At 47.8% G+C, this 24,792-nt stretch overlaps 9 protein-coding genes across 9 annotated transcripts; 2 read left to right on the plus strand and 7 right to left on the minus strand.

Moving 5' to 3' along the window:
* Positions 1-364: 364 nt before the first annotated feature.
* On the minus strand, positions 365-682 carry BJ212DRAFT_1203171 (uncharacterized protein; the record flags this gene model as incomplete). The annotated part of the gene is made up of 1 exon (XM_041329109.1): positions 365-682. A coding segment is annotated over one exon (318 nt), but the record flags the coding sequence as incomplete, so codon positions are not given.
* Positions 683-925: 243 nt separating this feature from the next.
* Positions 926-1,981, minus strand: BJ212DRAFT_1479630 (uncharacterized protein; the record flags this gene model as incomplete). Its single annotated transcript, XM_041339924.1, has 2 exons — positions 926-1,141; positions 1,202-1,981. The coding sequence occupies 2 exons, from the start codon at positions 1,979-1,981 to the stop codon at positions 926-928; spliced, it is 996 nt and encodes a 331-aa protein (XP_041194502.1).
* A 777-nt stretch (positions 1,982-2,758) lies between these two features.
* On the minus strand, positions 2,759-4,248 carry BJ212DRAFT_1298696 (uncharacterized protein; the record flags this gene model as incomplete). The annotated part of the gene is made up of 9 exons (XM_041332741.1): positions 2,759-2,857; positions 2,915-2,968; positions 3,101-3,187; positions 3,321-3,587; positions 3,637-3,660; positions 3,719-3,799; positions 3,955-3,963; positions 4,005-4,121; positions 4,171-4,248. The coding sequence occupies 9 exons, from the start codon at positions 4,246-4,248 to the stop codon at positions 2,759-2,761; spliced, it is 816 nt and encodes a 271-aa protein (XP_041194503.1).
* Positions 4,249-6,041: 1,793 nt separating this feature from the next.
* On the minus strand, positions 6,042-8,676 carry BJ212DRAFT_1346462 (uncharacterized protein). Its single transcript, XM_041335344.1, has 10 exons — positions 8,279-8,676; positions 7,881-8,217; positions 7,720-7,802; positions 7,506-7,672; positions 7,261-7,442; positions 7,187-7,206; positions 6,859-7,136; positions 6,782-6,800; positions 6,458-6,730; positions 6,042-6,408 (listed from the first exon to the last, which is right to left on the minus strand). The coding sequence occupies exons 1-10, from the start codon at positions 8,543-8,545 to the stop codon at positions 6,322-6,324; spliced, it is 1,713 nt and encodes a 570-aa protein (XP_041194504.1). The 5' UTR covers positions 8,546-8,676; the 3' UTR covers positions 6,042-6,321.
* A 267-nt stretch (positions 8,677-8,943) lies between these two features.
* On the minus strand, positions 8,944-11,153 carry BJ212DRAFT_1268812 (uncharacterized protein; the record flags this gene model as incomplete). The annotated part of the gene is made up of 10 exons (XM_041330753.1): positions 8,944-9,033; positions 9,089-9,361; positions 9,418-9,436; positions 9,484-9,761; positions 9,824-9,843; positions 9,893-10,074; positions 10,124-10,290; positions 10,341-10,423; positions 10,496-10,832; positions 10,887-11,153. 10 exons carry the CDS (start codon positions 11,151-11,153, stop codon positions 8,944-8,946), a joined length of 1,716 nt encoding a protein of 571 aa, XP_041194505.1.
* A 2,756-nt stretch (positions 11,154-13,909) lies between these two features.
* BJ212DRAFT_1576337 (Rho GTPase activation protein) lies at positions 13,910-16,801 on the plus strand. The gene is made up of 12 exons (XM_041342155.1): positions 13,910-14,277; positions 14,336-14,347; positions 14,422-14,484; positions 14,535-14,563; positions 14,619-14,740; positions 14,793-14,823; positions 14,876-14,906; positions 14,961-15,059; positions 15,107-15,261; positions 15,314-15,391; positions 15,440-15,673; positions 15,729-16,801. The coding sequence occupies exons 1-12, from the start codon at positions 14,240-14,242 to the stop codon at positions 16,586-16,588; spliced, it is 1,752 nt and encodes a 583-aa protein (XP_041194506.1). The 5' UTR covers positions 13,910-14,239; the 3' UTR covers positions 16,589-16,801.
* Positions 16,802-19,329: 2,528 nt separating this feature from the next.
* On the minus strand, positions 19,330-21,005 carry BJ212DRAFT_1346509 (Six-hairpin glycosidase-like protein). Its single transcript, XM_041335345.1, has 7 exons — positions 20,774-21,005; positions 20,483-20,715; positions 20,368-20,432; positions 20,250-20,317; positions 19,994-20,196; positions 19,783-19,922; positions 19,330-19,726 (listed from the first exon to the last, which is right to left on the minus strand). Exons 1-7 carry the CDS (start codon positions 20,920-20,922, stop codon positions 19,406-19,408), a joined length of 1,179 nt encoding a protein of 392 aa, XP_041194507.1. The 5' UTR covers positions 20,923-21,005; the 3' UTR covers positions 19,330-19,405.
* Positions 21,006-21,819: 814 nt separating this feature from the next.
* BJ212DRAFT_1268779 (tRNA-splicing endonuclease subunit sen54 N-term-domain-containing protein) lies at positions 21,820-23,409 on the minus strand (the record flags this gene model as incomplete). Its single annotated transcript, XM_041330749.1, has 6 exons — positions 21,820-22,162; positions 22,214-22,394; positions 22,446-22,677; positions 22,728-23,049; positions 23,097-23,249; positions 23,297-23,409. 6 exons carry the CDS (start codon positions 23,407-23,409, stop codon positions 21,820-21,822), a joined length of 1,344 nt encoding a protein of 447 aa, XP_041194508.1.
* A 205-nt stretch (positions 23,410-23,614) lies between these two features.
* BJ212DRAFT_1446432 (mitochondrial carrier domain-containing protein) lies at positions 23,615-24,723 on the plus strand (the record flags this gene model as incomplete). The annotated part of the gene is made up of 6 exons (XM_041338243.1): positions 23,615-23,656; positions 23,717-23,873; positions 23,927-24,030; positions 24,089-24,250; positions 24,315-24,500; positions 24,547-24,723. 6 exons carry the CDS (start codon positions 23,615-23,617, stop codon positions 24,721-24,723), a joined length of 828 nt encoding a protein of 275 aa, XP_041194509.1.
* Between the last annotated feature and the right edge of the window lie 69 nt (positions 24,724-24,792).

Consider the following 24,792-nt stretch of genomic DNA (forward strand, 5'->3'; position numbering starts at 1 on the left):
GAGCAGTGGTGAAGGAGGGTGAAGCAGGACTGTCGAGGGCATTAGAAGACCTGGATGGGCCAGGGGGGGTGGAGGGTTTGAAGTCACCAAAGCCCATAGGAGGGTAGAGCTCCCTAAGTAGGTCCACTGATTGCTTGTGGAAGTCAAGAGGAGAGGGAGGAGGGTTGGAGCCCATGCTAGGGCTGGGTTGTCTTGAGGTGGAGGAAGTTCGGGCTTGAGGAGGCTCCAATTGGTTTGGGAAGGCTATAGTAGTTTGGCAGAGGTTGGCATTAACAAGTCTTGGGGAATGTGCTGGGGATGGTGATAAGGAGGGAGGATGGGCAGGCATTGGGGCTTTGGGAGGCATGGGAGGTTGGATGGCATGGGTCCAGGCAGACTCAGTAGGGAAGTAAGGCATTCTATTTTCTGGGTATTTTTCATCCAGGAGTTCACATCTGCAAATGAACTCCAGACACTTCCTACTCCAGCTTGTGTGAGTAGAACTCTTGCAGTTCACACAACAGGTGGTGCAATATGCAGTACATTGGGTGGTGTGGTGTTTGCTACTGCAGGTGCTGCAGGTGTCGAGTGACATAGTACAGTTGCATGCAATGTGACTGTACTGCTGACATTTTGCACAGTGTATTGGCTCCTTCCTGTCTTTGCAGACTGCAAAGCACTCGCTGTCAATGCAGAGTCCATCTCAGAGGATGTCATTTGTGGTTGGGGCCATGAATACCTGGAGCAACGCAAAGGCCTTGCATTGTTCATGGGTGCGATGTAAGGGAGGCTTGATCCATCTGATGGAGGACAGGGTATTGGAGGGTAGTTGATTCTCTAGTTCAATCTTGCATAAGAACTCATCCTGTTCAATCTGCATTTGAATGGGTAAGTATTCTATGACAATTGAGTAGGTGTGGTTGTGGAACAATATGGTGGAGTCAAATTACCCTTCCAGGAGTGTTTTTCCAGCAGTGCTTCCTAACCAGGACGCTAGGCATTTGAACTCTAATTCAACAACAATTCCACCATTATGGAGGGAGGTCACTGATCTGATGTCTCCTGGAGGTGTGGCATTGGTATGGATGGTAGTGAGGGCTGCCTTCAGCTTCTTTGCAATGTTGGGGTTGGGGGTATTTGGTGGGAATAGTGTGTTGCTGGCCTGGGGTTCCAGCAGGATCTCTCATGACTGTATGGCTGCACATCCAACTGCTTTGTTGACCAAGGGTGGGAGGTGCGAGGTGATGATTGAGCTGTATGTAGGTTGGGAGGAGGTCTGGGGAGTGATTTGCTGCAGGGTGGTCAGTAGTTGAGTTGAGAGCTGGTTAATGCAGTCTTGAGTGGAGTCTAGGGATGGGGTCAGTGTCTTCAGGGATTTCTGATACTCTTCTACTGATAAATGTAGCTCGTTCACTGCCTCTTCTATTCTGTCAGCTGCTACTTTTGCATTGTCTTCCCATTCTTCACACTTGGCCTTGAGCATTCTGTGCATGCACTCAGCCATCTCTATCATGGGGGTTAGGGTCTCGCTAATTTGTTTGATTGAGTTGGTGAGGTGTTCAGAGGTGGCCTGCATGTCCATGACTTGCAGTGTGAGGGCTTCCTTCAATTGAGCTGTCAGTTGCAGGACTATGGTGGTCACAAGTTGTTTGGCAGCAGTGTTCACTATTTCACACACTGTGTGTTTTTTCAGGATGAAGGCTACTGCATGGATCACTATAATGACTGGGAGTGGGGTGCCTGTGGACATCTGAGTGATGTGAAAGAGGATAGATGTGAGGTGGGACAGGGTAAAGGACTGGTCTCTGTGACAGAGCAGCTTGGAGGTAAGGAATGCTTCTGTGCTCATCGCATCCATCACTGAGTTCAACATAGCTTTGATATCCTCAGTAGCAGTAGGGTTCTGGGTGGTATGGCAGGTGTTAGGACCAACACTCAGCATCAGGGGGCATAGATTGGGTGGACCATTCCCTGGTCCAATGCCCTGCTTTGCTTGGGGCATGTCAGTATGTATAGGCAATGGAGCATGTATCTAATAGATGTTTTTTGAGGTTTTTAGTGATTTTCTGAGTAAAAGGAGAAAGGTTGTTGGCACTGTTGGGTGGCTTTAGTGCTGTTGAGCACGATGATCTCAAAGGGTTTTTGGGGTCTTAGTCAGGGTGCCACTTGGTATGTGACCAAGAAGTGATTGCCTTCATGTTGTTTGCTGATGACGCGAAGTAAAAGTTTTTCCTCCTATCTTGTTTTCTCAATGCAAGACTTGCAAAGTCAAATGAGGAACTGATTAATCAGAGGTAAAATTTTGTTTTTGCAGGTTTAATCTGTGAGGCAATTTCAATGACTGTGACTGTGCATTGACACGGTCCATGCACTGCTGTGCTTACATGGATTCAAGCCCCTCTCTTGAAGTATATCTGGGCACCTGTGCACAGGTGAACCGCATCTTTCTGCTTTACCACTGTGAAGCAGAAAAATATTTCACTACCCACTGCATATCCCACTCCCTGATTGATGTATATAGCGATCTATACTCAAATTTTTGTACTTTTAGCCCTGGCAAACCCGAGCTTTTCAGCTGGGACACCAGGCTTGACAAATACATCTGTTTCTCAGCAGACACTCTCGAGCTTTAGTGCTGAGAGTGTTGTGCTCCTCCCATCTTGTTTTCTTGATGCAAGACTTGCAAAGTCAAATGAGGAACTGATTAAAAGTACTTACTTGCACTAGTACTCGAAGAGCTAAAAGGTTTTATTTGAAATTTGAAATTCCCACCGCATTTTCACAATCTTGCCTTTGCCTTTGCCTTCACCTTCCCATCCCTTGCATACTCATCCACAAGCACCCACTTCAACACTTTTCTGGTTGGCGACTTTGGAATCTACCAAAGCATTCAGTCAGCTCAAGAAAGAAGGCAAGAAGGCGAAAACGCGCCCACCATCTCCACACACACAATTCCCCCCCTCAACCACTTATACCGACTTAGCTGTGTCTGCACCCATGCATCAAATCACACCATGACCTCTTTCTTACCAAGCGCCATGCCTGCTGGGGAAAACACGATCCATGCTCATGGGATGCATTCATCTGAGGTATGCCCACCCGAAACGCCCACAACACTCACATCAGTGATGAGCTTGTCGGGCTGCGCTAGAAGCGTGTTCTCGATTTCAACAGGGGAAACTTGCATCCCCAAAATTTTGAGTGTGTCCTGTGATGGCTCAGCGAGCACCAATGAGTGATATGTAGATGGCACAAGCTTGCCTTAGTGCGGTCCTCAAAGCTACAAAAGGGTATATCAGCATCATGCAGTGATTAGCATGTCGTTCGTCTCACAAAAGTACTCCATCCTCATCAATCCGCATCTGGTCACCCATATGCAGCCACCCATTGATGAATATCTCCTGTGTTGCCTTGATATTTGCCTTGTATCCCAGCATCGCGGTGCCTCCATGTACATGGAGTTCACCTGCCTCATTTGGACCCACAAGAGATCCATTGGGATGGAGAATGTGAGCTGTGACACTGGAGACCAGAATTCTGGCTGAGCCAGGTTTGTTCTTGGCCCATCCATCGAGCATGCCAGGCAAGGGGTTCATGGTCACCACTGTCTACCACCGGGTAGTGGGGTTGGGGTTATAATGAGTAATGGGTGCTCACCTGCAAATTCGGACAAACCATAACCTGTAAAAGTGGGTAGTCGTACAATAATCCACAAACAAGACAGGAGTAGGAAATGCACCTGAGGTAATTCTTTCCATGCTTGGGAAACAGGCACAAAGCTGGGCAGCAAGTTCAGGTGGGAGGTGTGCAGCACTGTTGCCTATGCCCCTAATTGAGCTCAAATCAGCAGTTTCAAAGTGGGGATGGTAAACCACCTGGTGTACTAGTGATGAGATGAGGCTTATCATCGTGATACGGTATCTAATTGCAACCCAATCATAAATATCAGTAGCACAGCATATGAACTGCACTTACTTCAGGATACTATCGAAAAATAAGTCAATATCCTATTTTGGTAGCATGACTATTGTAGAGCATTTGATGAAGTTTAAAAAACTGGTCATGTACAGGCCATACAAGTGGTAGACAGGAAGGACAGAGAAGTAGACTTGAAGCCCATCAGGGGTGTCCCATACAGGTGGCTGGCAAAGGGTCGGGATAGCAAGAAAGTAATGTCAGATGAATGCATACCTCTTGGATTTTATCTATTTTCATGGAGTGTACCATCACTCCTAGGGTGGCATGGATGATATTTCCATGGGATACCATGATGGCTGTAAGATGAAGTCAGAAATGCTACATATGGTGTGCCCATGCTTCTGTGATAAAAACTGCAAAAGAGATACATGCCTTTGGGCGGACCACTTGTCCCACTGGAAAAGACCAGGTAGGCCAAAGTATCCTTAGTAGCATGATGGACTGGCAGCCATGGAATGCTATTCTTGTGAGTAGAGGAGACAAGTTGATTGTAGCTTGTGTAACCATTATGTTCTCCTTCTAAGATGTAGATCCGATCTTCAGAAAGACCTGAGGTTAAGGCAAGTGGTAGCAATGAGGGACTGGCAAAAATTCTAGTCACTTGCACAAGCGAATTGACAAACTTGAACTTGTAAGGTGTAGAGTACGATGAGAACTAGGGTACGGGTGAAAACCCATTTTTTATTAGCAGTGTTAATAACAACATGTTAATAACTTGTTAATAACAGTTAATAACATGGGTGCCGCATGGGAGGGGTTAATAAAGTGCTAATAAGTCAAGTGACCCCTGCACACGAGGGTCCAGCCTTTGTGCCTTCCCCTTGATCATCGATGATCATCAACTGGACTCTCAGCACTGTGCAAATCATGCAAAGAAGACAGCAAGAACAACTGCAAAGTATTACAATGGCATTTTTCCAACTTTCTCTAAGCTCTTTGAATCACTTGTCTGTCAGACACTAGCAGTTATGGTTGAAAACAACAACTTGGACTCACTTTTTGCCATTCCAGACCGCATGCGGTCTATTATTTTTCCAGACAAAAATATGTCTGTGTCATCTCTTTTACTGTTTTGACTTCCATCCCCCACTGTGACAGAACCCTCATCTTTACATCAGTATTTCAGTAACGATGACCCACACCACGAAAACTCATATCCCTATGACCTTCGCACGCACACTACACCTACTCCTGAGGTTTTACAGCACCTCCTGGATCATGCACCACATGCAAAATCTGCTGGTAGCAGATCTGTACTCTACAGTCACACTGACACAGAACAACACTTTCCTTTCTGGATTCTGACATTTTGGCTTGAAGTCTGACCAGGCTCTAGCAAATGACAGCCACAGCAGTGATGGACCTAGTGACCTGGAGGATGCAGACGCCAAGTGGACCGACTGGTAGAGAACTCAGTGAAAATTTTGAATTTTTGGTCACATGATTGTTAAAAACTTGTTAATAACTTGCTTGTTATAATTCCCTGTGAGCGACATGCTAATTAACCGTGTTAATAACTGCTCAAAGAGTTTTCACCCATACCCTAATGAGAACAGCGCAAATGGAACTGTGATAACTAGCAGCAAATGCACTAAAGCGATATATTCCTGACAAATTGAGCTTATTCACTTTAAAAGCTCAGTGCAAGAAAATGTAACATACTGGGCAATTCTTGCTCAGAATACCTACAAGCTCCCCATTCTCAGGGTGAAGACTAGGCCACCCTGCGACACATCAGCACCCAGTGCAGTAGCGCCATCGTGGACACACTCGACAAACTCCCTGAACGAACGCCACTGGTCAGTAGCCACATTCGCGAATAAAGTGTAATCTGACCAGTTCTGCTGGTCAGGCCTGTCAAAGAGAAGGTAGTGGATGTTTGATTCAGGGACCTTTGGCAGGTCAGGGAAGAGTGACTTGTAGTACATACTTGACCACTGATATGGCACGAGGCTTCAGCACTGCTACGGCTGACTTCTGAGGATATGAAAATGACTTGTGATTGGCCTAGCCATTTATACGGTAATAGATGGAACTGAACTCGTTAGCCATGTGCCAGTGCGTTGTGCGATGGCCGCATCACACCGGTATTCTAGCAGTGATCGAGACTTTTGACTTACATAATGACAAACCTTGCGTTATTCGATTCCATGGCTAGTCAGTTACATACACGCGCAAGTTTACTTATAGTCACGATAAATTGAAAAGGGATAAATCAGCTTCATGTGGTGATGGGCAAACCACCGTCGTTAGGTTAACTCAAAGTCACCCATGCGCACCCACCTGTCAACGAAAGTCTGCCGCGTCGCTTTGTCGTTTTCCCTGTATCGAGGCTTGGCTAGGCTTAGATCGTGTATAGACTCGTCACAATTTCGCCTGAGCTTTCATGTCCCTTTCATACTCCTCCACCAACATCCGCCTCAGCACTTTCCCAGTTGGCGATTTCGGAATCTACTCAAAACACAATCAATCCACCCCAACACAAACAAATAACACTTACCATCTCTACACGCCCAATTCCTCCCCTCAACCACTTATATCGACTTAAGCGCTCCTGCACCCATGAATCAAGCCGTGCCACGACCACTTTCTCACCAAGCGCTGCGCCTGTCGGAGATAGCACGATCCATGCACGCGGTACGCGCTCGTCCGAGGTGCGCCCACCCGAAACGCCAGCGACACTCACATCAGTAATCAGCTTGTCGGGCTGCGCCAGGATTGTGTTCTCGATTTCGACGGGGGAGACTTGCATCCCCGAGATTTTAAGCGTGTCCTGTGACAGGTTAGTGCAGTACTAACTAGTAATGGTAGATGGTAAGCTTGCCTTGGCACGGTCCTCGAAGCTATAAATGGAAAAGTAGATCAGCATTGTAGTATATCGTCAACGTTGAATTAACTCACAAAAGCACTCCGTCGGCATCGATCCGCATGTGGTCGCCCGTGCGCACCCACCCGTCGACGAAAGTCTCCCGTGTCGCCTTGTCATTTTCTCTGTATCCCAGCGCTGCGGCACCCCCGCGCACAAGTAGTTCGCCTGCCTCGTTCGGGCTTGCGAGGGACCCGTCGGGACGGATAATACGAGCCTCGACACCGGGGAGGAGGATTCCGACAGAACCAGGCTTGTTCTTGGCACGTCCGTTCAGCATGCCAGGGATAGGTTTCAAGGAGACGGTGACCGTCTACTCCAGGCAGTGAGGTCTATGAGGTTGTAGTGGGAAAGGTTACTCACGAATTCGGACAAACCGTAGCCTGAGAAAGTAAATGCTAGTGTCATAATCCGTATGCAAGAAGGGAAGAACGCACCTTCGGTAACTAAGTCCATATCCGGGAAGCGGGCGCAAAGCTCGTCGGCAAGCTGGGGCGGGAGGTGTGCGGCACCACTGCCTATGCTTCGAACCGAGCTCATATTAGTAGTTTTGAAGCGGGGATGATGAACTAGCTGGTGGACAAGTGATGGAACGAGGATTATTGTCGTAATGCGATATCTAGTCGCGATCCAAACACGAATATCAGTAGCACATCATATTAACTACTCGATATCCACTCACTTCGGAACACTGTCGAAAAATAAATCGATATTCCACTTCGGTAACACGACTATCGTAGAGGGTTGTATGAAGTTGAAAAAACTGGTCATGAACAGCGAAAAAGAGTGGTAAACTGGAAGGACATTGAAGTGTACTGGAATCCCATCAGGAGTGTCCCATGCTGGTGGCTGGCAAAGGGTTTGGGCAGACCAAGAAAGTAGCGTTGGATACATACCTTGAGGATTTTAGGTATTTCCAAACTATATACCATCAGCCCTAGAGTAATGTGGGTGATATTTCCATGGGATATCATGATGGCTGTATGATTAAGTCAGAAATGCTGCGTAGTCGATGTGTACATGTTTCGGCAATAAAAACAAGAAAAGAGATACGCGCCTTTAGGAGGACCACTTGTCCCACTGGAAAACACCAGGTATGCTAGAGTGTTCTTATCTGCTTGATGAACTGGCAGCCGTGGAACACCACTCTTGCGAGCTGAAGACACGAGGTGATCGTAGTTTGTGTAACATGTGTCCTCTCCTTCTAGAAGGTAGATCCGGTCTGCTGGGAGACCCGCAGTCAAAGCGAGTGGCAGTAACGAGGGACTAACAAAAATCCTAGTCACCCGCGCAAGCGAATTGGCATATTTGAACTCGTGTGGTGTTGAGTAGGATGAGAACAGTACAAATGGGACTGTGATAACTAGTAGTGAATGTATCAGCGCGATATAGTCCTGAAAATAAATGACCTTATTCACTTCACAAGCTCAACAGGAAGATGGGAATGCAGCGCACCGGGCAGTTGTCGCTCAATATGCCTACAAGCTCCCCGTTCTCTGGACGAAGACCTAGGCCACCCTGCGCCACGTCAGCACCCAGTGCAGTAGCGCCATCGCGGACACGCTCAACAAACTGTTTGAATGAACGCCGCTGCCCAGTAGCTACGTTTACGAACAGTGTGTAGTCTGGCCACTCCTGCTGGTCAGGCCGGTTGAGGATCAAGTTGTGGACATTCGATTCGGGCACCTCTGGCAGGTCGGGGAAGAGAGATCTGTAGTACATGCTTGACTGAGTTGAACAGCCTCAAACCTTCAGCTGAGGGATACAAAACTGGGTGTCTGGTACTCATATGAGGCCGATGAAATGAAGCCAGCATCCATCGTGATTCGTGGCGTTTGTGGTGAGAACATAACTAGTTTACGTACAAGCGCCAACCATATATGACATTCAATGTTATTATTAGCTCTGGAGCACTCGCCAGCGAATCAATACTAGATGAGTTACGCAGTGACTCAGGCCAGTGAAATATCAGATTCACGCGTGCACCCGCATCCCCGTTAAACCAAGGTACTATTTAATGATGCGATCTACGCAACAGGGAACCGAACGCGTTATAGGGTATATAATCCATGTCAAAGTTCCGTTAAACATTGTATAGTGATGGAATAAGTGTTAATTGCCTAAAGTTTGGCCTTAACTGCCTTCTGCTCGTGCTCATATTTCTCTACCAGCTGTCTCCTTAATACCTTTCCTGTGGGTGATTTTGGGATCTAACGGTCTCTGCATGAACACATGAACGCCTTTGAAATAAAACTGACAACGCACCATATCGACCACCTCAATACCTCCGCGGAGCCATTTATATTTACTCAACGACTCGCGCACCCATACGTGGAGCTTTGCTATTGTTGCAGCAGCTCCCAATTTGTGACCCTCAGGAGACAGCACGACCCACGCCCGGGGTATCCGCTCGTCAAGGGTGCGTCCACCACTCACACCCGCAACTGATGCGTCAATAATGAGTTTATCTGGGTGCACCAAGAGCGTGTTCTCGATCTCTACAGGAGAGACTTGCAATCCCGAGACCTTGAGTGTATCCTATGACCATGTCAGGTGGGTGAATGAGGGCGGTTTCTTTCCTCAGTAGTTCGTACCTTTGCTCTATCCTCGAAGCTGCGCTGCAATCAGAAGGGTTTGCATCAGTGTTTCAAGACACTCACAACAACACGCCGTCTTCATCAATTCGTATCCTATCACCGGTCCGAAGCCATCCATCGACGAACGTTTCATTGGTTGCTTTCGGATTATTACGGTATCCAAGCGCAACACATCCCGATCGAACGTGTAGCTCTCCCGGTTCGTTCACTCCGGCCAGTGTTCCGTCCTCACGCACTACCTTAACCTCAACGCCAGGAAGCAGGACGCCTGTGGAGCCTGGCTTGTTTTTTGCCCGCCCGTTAAGTACGCCGGGAATGGGTTTGTTAGCAATAGATATTGTCTGACCAGTGAAGAACCGAGCGTCATTGCGACAGAAACGATTCGTCGGGCGATAAAACTCACGCTTTCAGACATCCCATAGCCTACGAGAGATTAGCAAAGTGTAAAGTCAAAAGGAAATTTGCAGCCCACCTTCACCTATCCGCTCAAGGCCCGTAAAACGAGAAAGCAGTGCTTCCGAAAGCGACACAGGCAAATAGGCAGCTCCGCAATGCACAACTTGGACGGTGCTAAAGTCGGCGGCCTCGAACTCAGGACGATGTACGAGCTGATGGACCAAAGAAGGAACAAGGTATAAAGTGGTGGCGCGATACCTGAAACGAATAAGCTATCATGTAGATGTGCGTTGAGGAATCTGCACACTTAGGAATGGCGTTGAGGAAGGTATTGACGTCCCATTTCGGGAGTAAGACAACGGTGAGTGGCGAAAAGAACACCCGAAAACATGATATATGCAAACCATACGTATGGTGTATCGGAAGAACGTTAAATAGCACCTGCATGCCGTCGGGACCATTCCAAACGGGTGGCTAGGTCGCCATGTAAGCGTATTTCTGCACAAGAGGAAACGAATAAGTACTTTCTGGAACTTGTTCACCTCTTCTGTTACAACCTTAACCTGAAGGAGTGAATTCGTTAGGTTTCCATGGGATATCATAACCGCTGTTGAAAGGAGCAATGATCAGGGTGGATTTCCAATATAGTTAGATACAAAAACCAATGCGGCACACATACCTTTGGGAAGACCACTTGTTCCGCTCGAGAAAACCAGATATGCCAAAGTGTTTCGCGTGGCATGCTGTACAGGCAAGCGCGGTATTCTATTTCGTCGAGCGCGGTTGACAAGGTCTTCATAACTCAAGCGGCCTTCGATGTGACCTTCCAGCAGGTAGACCCGGTCCTCTGGGAGACCTGAGGTCAAAGCAAGGGGTAGTAATGAGGGGCTGACAAAGATCCGGGTCGCCTGCGACAGTGACACAGCATGTTTGAATTCGAAGGGAGTCGAGTACCCAGAAATCATAGCGAAAGGCACTGCAATCGCCAACAGAGAGTGCAATAATGCAATATAGTCCTGGATCTGTGCATATAGATTGATAATACATTGCTAACTGATATAGAAGCATACCAGGGAGTTTTCGCTTAGGATCCCGACGATCTCACCCTTCTCAAGGGAGATACCGAGACCACCTTGCTCGATGTCAGCTCCGAGAGCGGTGGCCCCATCGCGCACACGCTCAACGAATTGACGGAAAGACCACCGTTTACCAGTGGTCGCATTCACGTATAACGTATAATCTGGCCAGGCCTGCTGGTCTGGCCGATCAAAGAGCAGGTGGTGGACATTAGCCTCTGGCACGACAGGGAGGTCGGGGAACATGGACTTGTGGTACATCCTGCCAAGTCGTTTGGGTGGATAGGGAGAGGCCAATAAGTGTGTATTCGAAAACGATCCACCTTATGAAAACTTTTCTGTTGCTTTTTATCAGCGGCTCAACTAGAGTGAGTCTGAGTCGTTCGGAATGGCTATTGCCATAGCCGGGGGCCTGGGAAGGTTGCTGGGAAGGTTTATTACGGTTTGCTTACACTAGTACTCAGGTTGTGTTGACTGACCTCTCGGCAAGTTGGAATCCTGGATCTAACGGAAGTACGTAGTACCATGATTTGCCATGCTCTCTTCTTGGATGTGTTGACATCCAGAAGCAATCATCCACATGTCCCAATGGGAGTTCTTGTGGGTGGCCTGAAGACACCGATCAGCACATGAATGGATATGTCAGTTCACGGTGTGGTGCCAGTGAGTAAGAACCGGGTACACTATCTTTTTTTAGCCGGTTTCTGTTAGCTCCTTGTAGGGGCCATTCAAAACACTCCCGTTCTTTGGGAAGTCCAGACTCTTTCTACGGCAATGATACTCCCTGAGAAGGCCCTGCAAATCATTCAGTTGGTATTCACCGCCGCTGAAAGTCATTAGTACTGCATCATTGGGTCGCATCACAGAGTAGATATTCCGCGGGGCTGTCGCTTCTCTTATCGTTGGCAACCGCCACGGTGGCCGCTGGGGATCGACGGCTGAAATGTGCTGTGTCATGCTTCCACTACAAGATAGTACTCGATATCAGCCGTTTGGCGTAATAGCGTCCCAGACTTCCAGCGCTCCGCCAGTTGTGTGAGTGGTGCATGGCATCAGAATTCATCATCGAAACTTCGCAGGTTCTAGTGGTGTGTCATTTCTCTGGATCGTTTTTATGTCGATTGTAATCATGAAATTCGAATCCTTCGATGTATCCCGGTTAGGTTGTCTCCAGACATCTCGTGATTGACGCTAGGTGATATCATTGCGAAGGGAGAAAAATTTGTCTGCCTGCACTGCCTGTCGGCCGTTTTGACACCGCATGCTCCTCATCCGGGCCCGTCCTCCTGCTCAAGTTGGTCAGTCACATTGTTCTTCACTTCTTAGATGCGTTCGCTTATCAATACTTGGGTCGTGAATAGATATATATACACTGCCGGGCGCCAAAGATAACACCTAAGCAAAGAGCATAGAGTGACGTGTCGGAATGTGGGTCCGCTAGGATGTTCCGACCATCCGTACCCGTTTGCGTCATCGAGGAGAAACTGTCAGCTTGAACTGGCTTTTAGTCGGTTATAGCATGAACCGGTGCTTGTCACGTTCAACAAGCCCCAAGACTACCAAGTTGATGATATCAATGAATCCTCACCCACGCCTGATAACGTTTGCCACAACATATATAGGGATCGGCCCCCGGAGATCTCCCAGTTCTTCCTGCAGGTCAAACGATGCAAAAACTCAGTTTAGGTGTTCGAACCAATTCATGGACGTGACGAGTTGCTCACGGACACGCCAGTCAAGTCTAATGTACTGGTGACGGGTATTCGAGTCACCGTCAAAGTGAGTCCTAGAGTGTCAACACCATTCCAATAAGAATGGATCCAAATTGAAACAACTGTTCTTATTTGGGTAGCGGCGGGCAGTATGCATTCCCTTTCAATTGAGTAGACTATCGCTGACATACTGCCTATGCTCTCACCAAAACTTTGCATCCCCCCAAAAATCAAACCAACCCATGACCACTCTCATCGAACGACCTAGGGACCACTTTTTGATTTAAGTGTGGAGACTTTGACACTCGTGCGACAATCCACTCTGTCTACGCAGACAGCTTTTCAAGGTCAATGACCAAAAGACTTGCCATCAACTTATCCTTGCGGTCAACGGCGACCCAAAGACCAGCCGTAGAATCTAGACACTTCCTCGCGGAAGGACTTTTACTTGTCCCGGGAATGGGGTTGTGCTGTGTCGTATACATACCCTGAAGTCCAGACTTGAAGTATTCGACTAAGACAATGGATGCCGGAAGCGCAAAGCCTGGCTTCAGGCAGTGGGCCGAGCCAGGCCCAGCATTGGAGTAGGGCCCATGAGGGCTCAAGGCCCGGCTTAAGATATTTCGCAAGCCTGAGCTGGGCCCTCGAGTCGCGGCTTTCAGTGTGAAACAGAGTGAGTACTTTGATGTGAACATTTACACTATGATAAGTAATTTTTTACTCCATCCGTCTTTTCCGCAAATGGTAATTAATTTAGTACCCCCGGCTTTTGAGCCGAGTACACGCCGCAGCGCAAGTTGAATGTTGAACTTGCGCTGCGGCAACCACCGGTGATATCAGCCCTTCGTCTTGGCGGACTGTGCCCGTGATGATAGGGAACACTATCAACGTCTTACACTGCATTGTCTAATCTAATTACCATATATGAAGGTGCAGCACTGCTAAACCTCGGGGACCAGCACCGCAGCCCGAATCCTTGCCCGAGAGCAACCCGTCAAGCTCACCGATCGCTAGTCTGAGTATTTGGCTAGACGTTACCTTGCCACTGAATGAATCCAGCACGTCCATGAAAATTAGTAGCGAGGCGAGTCAGACATGTCTTTTCTGACGCTAGGTCTGATTGCTTTTCGTCATTTTGCACCTGGTTACAGTTCAGATTTCCGAGTCATTGGAGTACATTTTTAGTAGCTACTGGCATTGACCTTGTTCATTGCTAGATTGCCTGCTGTTATCGTTATTCTTATTCTGGATTGCGCTCCTGTATATACATGAGAGAGTATATACGGATATAATAAGAAACCCGTATGGTTACAACGTTTCACCATCATTGACAAGAGCACTGTCAACAGACAACACACGCCCGCCTCGTTGGCAAAAGTCAGCTCAGCTGTAGTCCCTTGAGGCTTCTTCTCTGTACCATTTCAGCCTGTAACAACCTTTCCTTAAGATGACGCCCAGCTTGAAGCAGAGACTTGCTGCTCTTTCACTTGCATCATCTTCCCAACATCTCCTCTCGGATCCGACTCAGGTCCTCATTCTCTTATCAGTCGAAGAAAAATATTCAATCCGCCATGGAAACAAAACCTGGATGCTACGGGAGACGAACCCGGCGCAAGGGATAAAGTGCAAGAGGTTATGGGCAAGGTTATTTTCCAGGCTGGGGTTGATTTTGAGTGAGTGCAATACATAGTTAGCAGCTGTCAAGCTATTCATAGTTCCTTTCCTCCCTAGGACTAGGCCTATGTAAGTTCCCGTACTACCTTAGCCTTAGTGACGGATACTAGGACGCTCTAATTAACGGCTAACGTGACTTGTAGGGTTATTCTCAGTTCCTCAGCGTTACCTGATCCGCAAGAGGTCTCCTATGACCTGCTTTTGCAGTACGTATCTGTGCAGAGTGCAACCACTTATTATCCTCATCCTATGTCAGGCGAATTTTGGCATACCTTGATCTCTTTGGTTCGTTCGTCTCCAGTACTATCACTATCTACTGGTCTCACCTCATTCTCTCCAGTCGAATCCGATTACACTGTAGTATTCTTCGCAGCAGGCGGTCGCTACGCTCCCAACTGGAATTGGGTCTGGAAGGCATATCGAAGCCTGAGTAGGAAGTATCGTAAGAACTTGAAGCGCCTGGTCAGGAATACTTCACTTACTCATGATACAAGTAACTGAATGTTCAGCCCAGCTCATTGTACACTCTTCTTTCTTCTCGAAAAGTAGGTGAAATCTTTCATTCAGTCGGGCGCTCCTTTTACCTGCGTTCCGCAGTGCTTTTCTCGTTGGCAGGTGCTGTCGTCAGGTCTTTCAGTTTCGCTGTCATGGTTTTCTAGTCGCGCTGAACATTGTTACGCAGCCCAAAGTTCTTTCGCAAAATAGTCTACGTCGACACTCTGTCAGAACTTGCTACCCAGGTTCCATTGACTCAAATTGACATTCCACCTGCAGTGTATAAGTAAGCACACTTTAGTCTGTTCAACACTTCTGATAACACATCTATAGAGAGAATTTGAAACAGGAGCGGCACATTGTATTACCGACTCCCATTCGCTCTAGCGTCTTTGGTGTGCCCTTAGAAGAACTCATGGGCCATGACGGCGAAAAGGGTAGCATTCCGCGGGTTCTGAAAGATTCCATTCAGGACCTTTTGAGCTCTGGTGAGTATCGAGGATGATTGTTATTTTGCCTAAACTCATCAAACATACATAGGGCTGAATGAAGAAGGGATTTTCAGGCGCTCACCGAGTTCCGTGTTGCTCAAACAAGTTCAAGAAGCCTATGACAGAGGTATTTTTCTACGTTGACACTGAATTGCATATCGTGACACTCGGCTAGGCCAGGTCGTTTCCCTCCAAAGCTTTAATGACCCTCATCTCGCAGCTGTGCTATTGAAGAAGTATCTCCGCGACCTTCCCAACCCCCCATTCCCAGAATCTCTGTATCCCGATATACGTCGATGTCCGACTCCATCGAATGACTCAACCGGCATCCTTGCTACGACATATATTCGCGACACACTCCTGCCACAGCTGATGCCATGCATGTACATCTTATTGAGTAACATATTTTGTGAGCTACGCTGTCCTTTGATATGCCAGAAGACATGCACCTAACGCCAATTTAGATGTGCTGCACGAAGTGTCTCTACGATCGAATGTAAACCGCATGGATGCACACAATCTTGCTGTTGTCATTTGTCCCAACCTAGTCAAAAGCTCGGACCCGATGCAAGATGTAATCCTATGTTCTATACCAAGTGGACCATCGATGTCCAGTACACCCTCCACGACTGCAACGCCCACACAGGCGGCACCAACATCCTCCACTGAGACTTCAGATGGCGGTACTACTTTGGGGTCTATCGTTAAGCTCTGCATCCAGCGCTACTATGAAATATTTGATGAAGTCCATGATCGCGCGGAGGTGGTGCCCCCGTCCACTCGAAGGTCACCTTCTCCACCATCATCGGAGGGTTCATCAGGCTCACAGCTCAAGCAGTCCCGTCCATTGAGTTTACGGAGTGATGATGAAGATATCGATGATGCGATGTTGGTCATGCCGATTGGGCCCAGTGGGTCGGGAACTGTTTTCACGAACGAGAATTTGGTCAGTGTATGGGGCAGTGGTGGTGCAGATGCAGATGCAGATGCAAATGTCCTCCCATACCAACCACGGCGACGAAATCTTCATGGGGCCAGAAATGGAGGCAGGGGCAATGAAAACGGCGTAGGTTTTGTTAATGATGAGAATCGTGATGGTGCAGGGCACCGCCATCGAAGTCCAGCGCGTTCGACAATCAGCATAGAGCATCCGGGAAGTGCGTCTGGTTCCGGGGGAGGTTCGATATCCATTGGTCGTGGGGCGCTTCGCAAGGCTAGTGGTTCGGGGGTGGAAGCAATGGGAATCACTGCTGGCGGGTTTTTCACTGCACCGGGCACTGCTCCTCCTGTGCCCACACCAAGGAAGCGTCGAGCATGGGTATAAAAACCAATGCTTGTTGCAGGTTTTTTGGAGTTTTGTTATATTTTCCTATCCGTTATCTATTCACCAGTTATCTTTGCAGGAAGATTGTTAAGTAATTCTATCTCATGCTTATATCATACATTTGCAATGTATATGTACTATGATAGTCTTGTAAATTGAATGCTGTACCGATTCGGGTTCCACACTTTCAGATATCAATTTATCCATGCCAGGAATACGAGAGAACTTGAATATGAGCGTCAGTCGGACTCAATTGGCCATTATGACTCTTTCTCCAGACTTAATGAAGTTGTGAAACGGAGATGCTGATAGGGCTGGCCTTGGCTGCTTAACACAAGGCCACAGTGACAGGTCAGCATGAAGACACCCAAATGTCCTGCAGGAACCTCCGTCAGCAGCAAGGTCCGACAGAGCCAACGATAACCGATAACCGATAACCGATAACCGGAACCTCCATTCGACCTCCATAATGATTTAAATTAATCAACTGTCGCGGTGACTTGGCTCGGTGCCGGGCGGTAGCTTTGATAGTTGGGTTCTGTTGGGTTGGAAATTGAAATAGTTCGGCTAACTTGAACTGTATAGTTCAAACCCGGTAATTGCCGCTCTTGTCATAATCGGGATTCCAATCTTCTTCGCTACTGCTTTTCTTCTTTCCCTTTCATGATATACATCCTCTACTATGAGTCTCTGTCCAAGTTTTCAGCTCGTGTTATGATCAGCCTCGAGTCGAAAGCACGAGGGAGTGGCAGGCAGGTCCTCTTATCGGCTTTCTCTGTGAATACATATTTCGCAGCGAGGCAGCGATCCAGATAGGCAGATGCCTCCCGGCAGTACTTTGCTGTTTTACTCACCGTGCAGGACTATGCCAAAGATATCAAAGCGCCAAAGCGATACTTCACGATATTTGACTTCATGTCGATGCCTATCATAAACTTGACAGACACAAAACCATGACCAATTGCTACTATGACAATGATACCAAGGGTCAAGTGGCTTTGTATTTTGCATACGAGGACTATACGCTTCGATTCGTCGAGCGTGGTTTATCGATGCATCCGTGCGTTCGCATGCGGCGTTGCCCTCCTTGACCCGCCCAAACTAGAAAGCATCTGACGAACGCATACTATGCACTCATCATTGACCAGATTAGTGCCTACTCGTACAGAAACGCGCATACCACGCAGTCATACCTTTGGCCAGATCAGTGTTTACTCGCACAGAAAACGTGCATACCACGCAGTCATATCGTTGGCCAGAACAGTGCTTACTCGCACAGCAACTGCGCATACTGCGCAGTCATTGTCGACCAGATCAGTGCTTCCCGCACGGAAACGCGTATACCACGCAGTCATTATTGACCAGTGCACTACAGCCGCACTGAATTGCGCATACCACGCAATCATATCATAGACCACGCAGACATACATGATGCGTTACTCTTGGGGCAAGTCATGGACAAAGCATACGAGGATGACCTTCGAGGAATCTATCGGTGCTTCCGTGCTTGGTGCGGCATGACTCAGGGTGTTTGAATTTTACTAGGACATGGCCGTAACTAGGGCATGAACCCACGACATATGATCCACGAGACCGTTGCCATATCCAAAGCTCTGCTGTAATATCAAGCTGTAGCTGCACGCTGTCGATCCAGCGAGGCTAGCTTCGAGTCAGACTCACTATACCTTGAGTTGTTTCGGGTGTATGTGGGTCTCTGTGTGTACGCACGCAGCGAAGTGGAAGCCCGTTGAAAATATATCCTGCCGAATTTGCAAAAAATTCATCCTTCCGCTGGGAAGAGTATACATCACCGTTCCACGGAACTGGTTGTTCTGCGATTTATTCATGTCTTTCGGAGCCCTTCATGGTTTCTCATGGTCGTAAGTTATACATCTGTACTGTGACTTGGCGCTCATGATAAGATTTCGCAGTGGCTTGCCGCCTTAACTTTATATAACGGTTCTTTCCGTCAATGCGGGGCAGATCCCATGGTTTATGCTAGGGTCTGTCATCTTCAACTAGAGCCCTCGGGCCTGTTGAGGATTATCGCATAATTTTTTGCTCCTTCCCTTCTTCGTGAAGGGACCTGGCTTGGACTACGTTGCGCGTAGGTGGATAGAAATTACCCCTCGTCGTATCCTGTATCCTTTTTGTATGTATGTACGACGCAACACTCACCAGTTAGCGATGTGGCGCGTTCGTCCCTGACTCTTCCTCAGATTGTCTTCCATTTATGATTATACATGATATCTTATGGTGCTTGATCCGTTCAACTATGACACGACCATCCAACACCTCACACAAACGAATATCTATGTATACAGTCGCGTACTTTTACCGAGATATATCAAAATGTTTTTGGCGAAAAAATTAGTGTGACTGCACGAGCTTGCTGTCCTTCACAGCGAGCTCATACTCGCCCAATTCTTAATCTTTTTTCCGATAAATGTGTACGCATACCATCATAGTCACCATGATATCTTGCATGTTTTCTCGAGTACTTCAGATCAATAGAAGCGCACAAAAGCGTTTTAGTATTCTCAGATCTTAATGATATCAAACTACCAGCTGGCGGAGTGACCTGCTGTACCACGTATGATCTACCTTGCTGCCGTATAAAGAGTGGAGTATTACGGGTCCGGTCATTGTTATGGCCGCCTTTGCACGCTCTCTGGATGTTGAATTTGTAAAGAGAAGTAGACATTCAAAATTACTCGTCTGTTGGGTATTTTATTTTATTTGGTTGTTTTTAATGAGCGTGACAGACAACGAGTGAAATCAGGGATAATCTAAAAACAAAAGAATTTGCTTGCGCTTTCAGGCGTCAATCCAGTCTCTCCATGCCGAGAGCATCATCAGTCCAAATGCTTGCGACTCCGTACTCAGCAATCCTGTTTGGTTCCAATATGGAAATGGATCTGGCAAGGGATCCGTGATAGGCTGCAAGGTACCGAGGTTCGTGACGTTGCCCACAACAGCATCTCGTATTTTTGCAGCCACATGCGTGTAGTTTCTGTGAAATTTCCGGGGGAATAGATGTGCAGCCCGATATGCTACAGAGGCCAAGGCAGCGGAGGAGGCTGCATCAGGAAAGGACGGACCCCCAATGATATAGTTCGGGACCAAATCGTCTGATCCCTGTGTCGAGAACATGACGTTAGCCATGAAGGGGGCCAAGAAAGATTCATCCCTACCAGGGAAGCAAACTCGCCATCCAGAATTTCTTTAATCCATGAGGTAAGGTTAGCAATCTGAGGAGCCATATCTGAAGAATGCTCAGTCTTGTGGATCGTCACGGCAACGCGTAGCATGCCAAGTGCTGCCCACGCATTACCTGCGTGAATTTCGTACGATTGTAAGTTGTTTACTGCGTTTATGCGGATCCCGAACAACGGGAGCACTCACCAGTTCCCCAGATACCTTCATCTATCCACGCTTTAGTATCATCGGAGTAAATATGTCCCCAGAGCTTTCCAGTAGGACCATCTAGAATCAGGGCATCACGGTACAACCGACATTGATCGTATGCAATCTGGAGGAGTGTTGCGTTGTTGGTGACTGCCCCAAAGTATGCAATAAATGGAAATCCCATGTAGACGCCATCTGCCCTGTTCAGTCACGTTGAGCATTTAAAACAAGCCGCAGACAGCAAACATCGAACCAATATTGACGTGAGTCGATACGATGGGAAATGGCTCCAGTAGAGGTGCGAGGAGCTACGTTGAGTAACTAGTAGTCACAGGTCAGTCCGAGGAGATGTAACTAACTGCAGAACACACAAAATTCAGTTGGGCGTTAGCCGCATCCAGCCAATAGTTGTGCCGAGATGCATCAGTAAAACTGCCTGCCTCAGTAGTTAAAATTTTGAAATTTCTGGAACAAAGTGGCGTTTACCCAGCAGAACCGCAGAGCCAGCGGAGGCACCATCTAAAGCAGCACCATCCAGCGCATCACCGATTTCTTGGCTGAGGCGACCGTCAGGACTTTGTCGTACAACAGCGCTATAAGCCAGTTGCAGAGTTGAAAGTGGAAATTTTCCGTCGGAAACGAATGGAGAAGATCCAAAAACAGAGTACTCTGGATCATCGAATTCCAGAATGGCACCCACTGCGGTTCCTTGTTCCCAACTAAACCTCAGGCTGTCAGCACGCTACAACTGGATTAAGTTATCATACAGTGACTTACCTGGTCCTGATAGAAGCCAGCATGACTGATCGAATGTTGCCTGCCACCCATAGCTTGCTCTGGTACAGTGATGCATCCGAAGAATGAGCCGCATATGCACCAAGGCATAAAAAGGACCATACGCAGACTGCCAGCCTGGTCTGACGCATTATGAAGTAAGGGTGGATACAGAGAATGTAAACTCGCTTCTTTAAGTTAAATCGGGACCCATCACTGTGACGGAATGAGTGTCAGCAAAGTTCAAGACTCCGACATACGCGTGTAAAGTTACATATACCGTAACAGCGTCTATGCTTCAAGTACCAGCTTCGCTTTGTGCACCTAAATTTGCAGATCAGCCCGTGCACTCCTGGACATGACTTGGGATATTTTCTGCAGTACTCCAATAGATATCGACAATGACTGAGGGGTCTGCGCCAAAATCTTGTTTGAGTCGAGAGTTCGGGATGGAATGAACCTTTCACACACTGCTAAGGCCGATATTTCATCTTTGAAACAACGCTTTTGGAACAAGAAACCAGGCAACACCATATGTGTGCTATAGGCATGCAAGCAGATACACAGGGTATAGTAGCGTACGCACTGGGGTAAATACTGTTCCGATTGCTTGACTGTTGGAGAGAATGTCAGCTAAAGCTTTAGGCACTTGCGTGAATTATGCGAGGCGTTGATATCGAAACGATAATTCACGCAAATGCCGCTAGAATTTCTGGCGGATATTCTATGACTATTCCGAAGGGTTGCCACGAGTACGTAGGAACTGGCAGCGCGGAGATAGATTCTAACAGCGGTCTCACTATTATCCAGATTCAGTTACCCCATCGTCCATGGCGGAAGGAAAGGTCAGGTCCCAATGTCTCTGTAGCCCTGCAAAAAACACTCAACCAGAGTGCTTTGAATCCGCATGCTAAGAGGTGCAATTCCGGGCTGTTTTGAGCGGCTGAGCTGATCGAAGTCCTGCAATAGTCTGTCATCTGCATACATGACATTGTACATAAGCGTGTACTTTTTCGTGGCGAAAAGACCAGAGCTCGAGTGCCAGGATGTTAGAGAGTCGGCCACTCTTCGAAAGCGCCTTGACTGAAACGAAAGAAACTGATGTTGCCCGAGTCTACGGCCGCGATTACTATGTTCTTTTTGCCAGCCTTCAATGCTGCAAATGGATGCGGCCGTGGTTGAGATGTTACAGGCTGTGGCGTTGACGATGGCAACAGCCACGAGAAAATATGTTTGAATGTTGATGTGTGGACGGGCGATGCGACTGCCACAGGGGATGATTGAACTACCGAAGGTGCTCCGCGCTTTCGTGGGAGAGGCGGGGGGATTTCCGGAAGAACATTGAATAGCTCCGTCAATTCGTACAGAGAGGGCACAAAAGCGGTTCGCGCGCTGTTATACAAAGTTCAGTTGGCAAGGCCTCGAAAGTCAGTCTGATCTTACTTGACAACGACGACTTGGAAATCAGGTTGCGGGGGAATAGTTTTCCGGAAGTTAGTTGAGGGCTTGTACATGTTGTAGAATATTTTGTATGGGGAGGAGGGTGCGACAGGAGTCGCACGACTGGAATGAGGCGCGACTGAGTGACCTGCAGGTATGACTCGCAGAGACTTGAAGACCTTGCCTAGACGAAACTCGTTATTGAAGGGCTCGAGCGGAGTAGAGTGGTCCCAACCATATGATTTATCATGATGTATCCACCGACTAATCCCGAGCGGTCTCCACCAATTATTCGACCCCCTCAAAAATCTCAAAACACTCGCTGTAAACAGCGAGAAAATCGACGATAATCTTTGGTAGAATGACAGAGGTGCACTCCCTACACGAGGTGGGGGTACTGGGTAACTAGGGCTGGGTGGATCTGTGCGGGTGACGACATACCCCAAGCGCCTCAAGTACGCAAAGACCTATAAGCGATATTGAGTATTGTTGATGAAAAATCTGTGGTTTCAATCACCTGATATTTTTCGAGCGTCAGGTCTTCCTTCCCAATTATTTCTGCAAAAGCTTGTTGAACAGACATCGGGGCACCTTCAATGTCATCCAACCCAGTCAAATCCGTTTGAATATCCTTCCAGCAGAACAATGCGCCCCTTTCGATTAGATAAAGCGCCTCTTCGGGCAGTAACTCTAGTCTCTTCTGCAGCTTCGTTGAACCGTTATCAATTGATGTGGGCCGTGCTGCTGAATGGCCCATGGCAGAAAAGTGAATACCTCTGGCAACGGTGACATGAACGCGAGATATTTGCGGGCACCAGATGCCATAGCTGGCAGATTTACTATATGGTGATCAATGTTGATTCACGCAACTCAAACGTAAAAATACCTAGATATAGCGCGATCAGCTTTGAGGGCGTCAAACATCGCAGCGCGTGCTCGGTCCAATACATGGGCTTGAAGACCTGAACCCCCTCCTGCAGCGGGCTCAAAATCTTTCTCTCCGCGTTTTGGGATTACCGGACGTACGGCACCAACCTTTCTGCTGCGCTTAGTATAATGTGTGTGCTTGCGATGCTCACGACTCACGGTAGCTTTGTCCAATCCAGACCTCCATCTTCACTCCCCGAAGATTCTTCTTCAGCTGGATCCAAAGTTGGTGTCGCAGGCTGAGGTCGCGGCCTTTCTAGTACATCATCCATGTCAGTGATTTGCAGGTGTCAATAATGGTCAGCTAGTGAACTAGGAATCGTCAGGCTTGAAGCTGTTGGGGTTGCAACTTGCAAGTCATATCCATGATGAAATAGAAGGCACGATAATTATGTAATTTTTTTAGAGCAGTCATACAAAAATGTTGGTGTGAAACTTTGGTGAAAGAGCTTCGAAGTGGACCGCAAATTGGCAATCATGGCAGCAGAACGGAAACCGACGTTCTTCCAGTCTCTCGCTGTGCGCAAAGTTCCTTGCAAGACGAGAATATGTTCTGTGCCAACGTGACATCCCTCATAGGCTGGTGGATTGGCGGGAACAGCGGTCGACCTACTGTTCTTCCCGATAGACACTATCAAGACGCGTCTGCAATCTGCGCAGGGATTCGTCAAGGCTGGCGGCTTTCGCGGGATTTACAAAGGTGTGGGCAGTGTGGTTGTTGGAAGCGCCCCAGGAGGTATGCACGGAATAGGTTGTCAAGTAATGGTTGTTCTGACGCGGATATTACAGCTGCTGCGTTCTTCTCTACATATGAAGCCATGAAGCATTCGATTCCTCTTCATGACCAACTTGCGCCTGTAAACCATATGTTATCCGCGTCTGTGGCAGAAGTGGTAAGTTCTTCACTTACAAAATTTATCTTCGCAAATGAATGAATCTTTTCCCGCTCAGGCTGCTTGTTTGATACGTGTTCCTACGGAAGTCATCAAGACCAGGACGCAAACATCGATGTATGGTGCTTCGGCATCTTCGTTTAAAGCCACAACGCTGGTCCTGCAACATGACGGCATTCGAGGGTTCTATCGTGGTTTTTTGACTACTATCATGCGCGAGGTAAACAAATGGATTGTCATACCTTGTATGAATATTCAACTGATCTAGTGCTTGTACTTCCAAGATACCCTTTACATCACTCCAATTCCCGTTATATGAGTTTCTCAAACATCGATTATCAATATATCTGGACCGAAAATCCCTATATGCACACGAGGCTGCTGTCTGTGGGAGCATAGCAGGAGGGACTGCAGCAGCGGTAACAACGCCGCTCGATGTTCTTAAAACACGTGTCATGCTTGATCTAAGAGTGGGTCTCTATTATGAATCTCGGTGGCATATCTAAGCATATTCAGGACCCTTCGAAGCAGCAAGTGCCAAGTCTTCCTATGCGACTGCGGCAAATCTACGTGCAAGAGGGCACAAAGGCTCTTTTTGCAGGTGTGGTGCCGAGAACGATGTGGATATCTGCAGGAGGAGCTGTCTTCCTCGGCGTCTATGAATGGGCCGTTCATGGTTTGATGAGTACTTAAGCGAGAGTAGAACTACGATTAATTGCGCCCACTCCTCTTCACCATATCATTTGCCTACAACGGACAGCA

This window comes from Suillus subaureus, assembly GCF_016647635.1.
Source record: "Suillus subaureus strain MN1 chromosome Unknown BJ212scaffold_11, whole genome shotgun sequence".
Lineage (NCBI taxonomy): Eukaryota > Fungi > Basidiomycota > Agaricomycetes > Boletales > Suillaceae > Suillus > Suillus subaureus.

What these genes read in the sequence shown, in the direction of transcription:
- BJ212DRAFT_1346509 (XM_041335345.1), bottom strand. Translation starts at nt 20,922, where the DNA reads ATGCGTCAGACCAGGCTGGCAGTCTGCGTATGGTCCTTTTTATGCCTT. An exon ending in CTGGCTTCTATCAGGACCAG is followed by an intron (nt 20,716 to 20,773) that starts GTAAGTCACTGT and finishes CCTGAGGTTTAG; the next exon opens with TTGGGAACAAGGAACCGCAG. An exon ending in ATCGACTCACGTCAATATTG is followed by an intron (nt 20,197 to 20,249) that starts GTTCGATGTTTG and finishes GTGACTGAACAG; the next exon opens with GGCAGATGGCGTCTACATGG.
- BJ212DRAFT_1576337 (XM_041342155.1), top strand. Translation starts at nt 14,240, where the DNA reads ATGGGCAAGGTTATTTTCCAGGCTGGGGTTGATTTTGA. An exon ending in GTAAGAACTTGAAGCGCCTG is followed by an intron (nt 14,741 to 14,792) that starts GTCAGGAATACT and finishes TGTTCAGCCCAG; the next exon opens with CTCATTGTACACTCTTCTTT. An exon ending in CTCTTCTTTCTTCTCGAAAA is followed by an intron (nt 14,824 to 14,875) that starts GTAGGTGAAATC and finishes TGCGTTCCGCAG; the next exon opens with TGCTTTTCTCGTTGGCAGGT.
- BJ212DRAFT_1346462 (XM_041335344.1), bottom strand. Translation starts at nt 8,545, where the DNA reads ATGTACTACAGATCTCTCTTCCCCGACCTGCCAGAGGTGCCCGAATCG. An exon ending in TATTGAGCGACAACTGCCCG is followed by an intron (nt 8,218 to 8,278) that starts GTGCGCTGCATT and finishes ATTTATTTTCAG; the next exon opens with GACTATATCGCGCTGATACA. An exon ending in GCTACGGTTTGTCCGAATTC is followed by an intron (nt 7,137 to 7,186) that starts GTGAGTAACCTT and finishes TGCCTGGAGTAG; the next exon opens with ACGGTCACCGTCTCCTTGAA.